The 3,220-nt window shown below is 57.1% G+C and overlaps 1 protein-coding gene across 1 annotated transcript in view; it reads left to right on the top strand.

Annotated features, from left to right (window-relative positions):
* Nucleotides 1-3: 3 nt before the first annotated feature.
* The window catches only part of ADCY3 (adenylate cyclase 3), a gene marked incomplete at its 5' end in the record, with an annotated part of 5,409 nt that continues 2,192 nt past the window's right edge, over nucleotides 4-3,220 (top strand). Inside the window, 10 exons of the mRNA XM_010020864.1 lie at nucleotides 4-101; nucleotides 176-337; nucleotides 417-504; nucleotides 619-735; nucleotides 981-1,240; nucleotides 1,325-1,406; nucleotides 1,795-1,953; nucleotides 2,396-2,542; nucleotides 2,673-2,786; nucleotides 2,859-2,999. Coding sequence (XP_010019166.1) covers nucleotides 4-101; nucleotides 176-337; nucleotides 417-504; nucleotides 619-735; nucleotides 981-1,240; nucleotides 1,325-1,406; nucleotides 1,795-1,953; nucleotides 2,396-2,542; nucleotides 2,673-2,786; nucleotides 2,859-2,999 — 1,368 coding nt within the window. The remainder of the gene's footprint in view (nucleotides 102-175; nucleotides 338-416; nucleotides 505-618; nucleotides 736-980; nucleotides 1,241-1,324; nucleotides 1,407-1,794; nucleotides 1,954-2,395; nucleotides 2,543-2,672; nucleotides 2,787-2,858; nucleotides 3,000-3,220) is intronic.

Genomic DNA, 3,220 nt, shown 5'->3' with positions numbered 1-3,220 from the left:
CTGCGGGACCTGGCTGAGCGGGTGATCGACGCCTCACAGAACGAGCAGGAGCTCAACAAGCTGCTCAATGAAGCCTTGCTGGAGCGCGAGTCTGTCCAGGCGTGAGTCACCTGGGCCCGGCGCGGGTTGGCATGTCCCAGTGCCGCTGGGTGCTGATGGGTGGTTTTGCCAGCAGGCTGAAGGGGAAGAGCACCTTTCGGCTCTCCATGCGCTTCATTGACCCCGAGATGGAGACACGCTACTCAGTCGAGAAAGAGAAGCAGAGCGGAGCTGCCTTCAGCTGCTCCTGTGTTGTCCTCTTCTTCACCGCCTTAGTGGAGGTCTTCATTGACCCCTGGTATGGCAGGGAGAGAGTGGGGATGGGTGGCCCCGAACCACCGGGCTTCAAACCCATCCCCTCTTGGGCTTCTTGGCAGGGTGCTGGCCAACTACGTGACCTTTGTGGTGGGGGAGATCCTGCTGCTAATCCTCACCCTCTGCTCGTTGGCTGCCATCTTTCCCCGGGTGAGACAGGACATCATTCGTGGTGACAGGACACTGTGATGTCCCGTGATGTCCATGATGTCCCACCACCATGTCATGCCTGAGCAAAACCCCAGTACTTTCATCTCCCCGCAGGTCTTCCCCAAAAAGCTCGTGGCCTTCTCCACCTGGATCGACAGGACCCGCTGGGCACGCAACACCTGGGCCATGGCTGCCATCATCATTGTCACCATGGCAGATATTGTGGACATGGTAAGCCACTGTCCTGGGTGCCAGCAGGGCTGAACCTGCTCCAGGCTCCATCCAAGCAGCCCATAATTGTGCACAGCTGATAGTTAAAGCAATTAGCAGGGCTGCACTGTAGAGGGGTGGAATTCAGGTTGGGTGTCCTCCTCCTGCTCTGCAAAGCACCCTGTCCCTTTGGGTGCCCATGCAGCCAATGGAGAGGTGCACCCTGTTCCCATGTCCCCCTCCTCACCCTGCCCTCGTGCCCCCAGCTCAGCTGCCAGCAGGACCACAGCGGGATGGGCAACGGGACAGCAGGGCCACCCGAGCCAGGTGGCTGCGGGGAGCAACCCAAGTACTACAGCTACATTGCCCTGCTGGCCTTGGTGGCTACCATCATGCTGGTGCAGGTCAGCCACATGGTCAAACTGACCCTCATGGTATTGATCACTGGGGCCACCGGTGCTGTCAACATCTATGCCTGGGAGCACATCTTTGACCAGTACGACCGCCGCCGTGGCCAGCAAAGCACGTAAGGGGTGGCAGGGGGGTGGGCACAGGCTGGGGGGCAAAGCCATCACCACAGCCCATCCATGCTGTGTCACCTCTGCTGCAGGTCCTTGCTGGTGCCCTCCAAGTACTCCATGACAGTGATGATCTTCATCGTGATGCTCAGCTTCTACTACTTCTCTCGCCACGTGAGTGACTTGTTCCCCTCCCTTCTGTGTCTTCAGCCTCAGCCCCTGCCCGTATTTCTTGTAAGCTCCAAGGCAGCATCTCCAGCTCTTCTCTAAGGAAGCCCACCTAAGGGCTCTCCAGGACCACATCAGTGCAGAGAACACTTCCATCTCACCCCTATGGTTAGGGGTATGTAAAAACATGGTGGCCCTAAGGCCCATGCCTGCCCCACAAGGGTTCTATTTGCACCTTGGAGCAGGTCTCATCTCCCTGATTAGGGCTTCACCTTGTCCCAGAGCCTTCTTCCAGGCCCAGACCAGCCCCATAGCACCCTGGATGCTCACAGCACTGGAGGGAACCCATTGGTGTGTAGGAAGTGGGGGTGCAGCCATATTCCCCCTCCCACAGGTGGAGAAGCTGGCCAGGACCCTCTTCCTCTGGAAGATTGATGTCCATGACCAGAAGGAGCGGGTCTATGAGATGCGTCGCTGGAATGAGGCCCTTGTCACCAACATGCTGCCCGAGCACGTGGCCCGGCACTTCTTGGGCTCCAAGAAACGAGATGAGGTAAGGGGCACCCAGAAGAGGGTTTTTGTTCCCATTTTGGGTGCAGATGGGATGGGCTTTCAGCTCCAGAGGCTTTGCCATAGGCTCTGGCTGAGCATCTTTGGTTGGCTGAAGATGATGTCTTGGCTGTGAGGTTGCAGAGCACCCTCATTTTTTTACATGTCCCAAAGGAAGGTAGTTTCATGGGAGGGTTTAGGTTTGCTGGAGGTGCTGATGTCATGTGTGGGCACTTTTTTGGTTGCCCAAAGAAGTTGTGGATGCTCCACCCCTGGCAGTGTTCAAGGCCAGGTTGGATGGGGCTTTGGGTGACATGGTCTAGTGTGAGGCGTCCCTGCTCATGACAGGGAGTTGGAACTAGACAAGCTTTCAGGTCCTTTTCAGTCCAAACCATTCTATGATTCTATGTCTGTGGCTTACAACCACTGTTCCATCCCGTCCCCAGGAGCTGTACAGTCAGTCTTACGACGAGATTGGTGTCATGTTTGCCTCTCTCCCGAACTTTGCCGACTTCTACACAGAGGAGAGCATCAACAACGGAGGCATTGAGTGCCTGCGGTTCCTCAATGAGATCATCTCTGACTTCGACGCAGTGAGTTGGGACGGAGACGGCCATGGGGATGGTGTGGGGCTTGGTTAGACCTTCCCTTCCCGCCCCATCTAGGGGCAGAAGGACCTGCCCTGGTCCTGGCATGTCTGAGGGTCTTGTCTCCATGACTCAGCTACTGGATGAACCCCAATTCCGGTGCATCACCAAAATCAAAACAATCGGCAGCACCTACATGGCCGCTTCTGGAGTGACCCCTGATGCCAACGCCAATGGCTACAGCACCAAGGTGAGGGGTCCCCATGGGGATGGAGGACAGTGGGCAAGAGGTGAACAGGCCTGATCTGTGCTGTCCTTGCAGAAGGAGACCCTCTCGGATAAGGAACGCTGGCAGCACTTGGCTGACTTGGCTGACTTTGCCTTAGCCATGAAGGTGACGCTGATGAACATCAACTACCAGTCCTTCAACAACTTCATGCTCCGTATAGGCAAGTCCAGGAGCGTGGGGCAGGGTCTGCCTCAGCCTCCCCTGTCTGTCTTTCCTTTTTTTGCTTCGCGCGCGCAGGGGGGGGGTGGGGGGAAAAAGCCGTAGTTCAGCAGCTGTAGGCTGGGGGGGAACCTCATTGTCCCCACCCCTTCCCTGGGACAGACTCTCCTTCCGACTGGGATGTCCCATCTGTGTCACCAGGCACAGAGGTGACCTGTGCTCCCCATCTTGTGCAG

This window comes from Nestor notabilis, unplaced genomic scaffold (genome assembly GCF_000696875.1).
Source record: "Nestor notabilis isolate BGI_N333 unplaced genomic scaffold, ASM69687v1 scaffold6408, whole genome shotgun sequence".
Taxonomy (NCBI): Eukaryota; Metazoa; Chordata; class Aves; order Psittaciformes; family Psittacidae; genus Nestor; species Nestor notabilis.
This window is presented reverse-complemented; position numbering and strand designations above follow the sequence as displayed.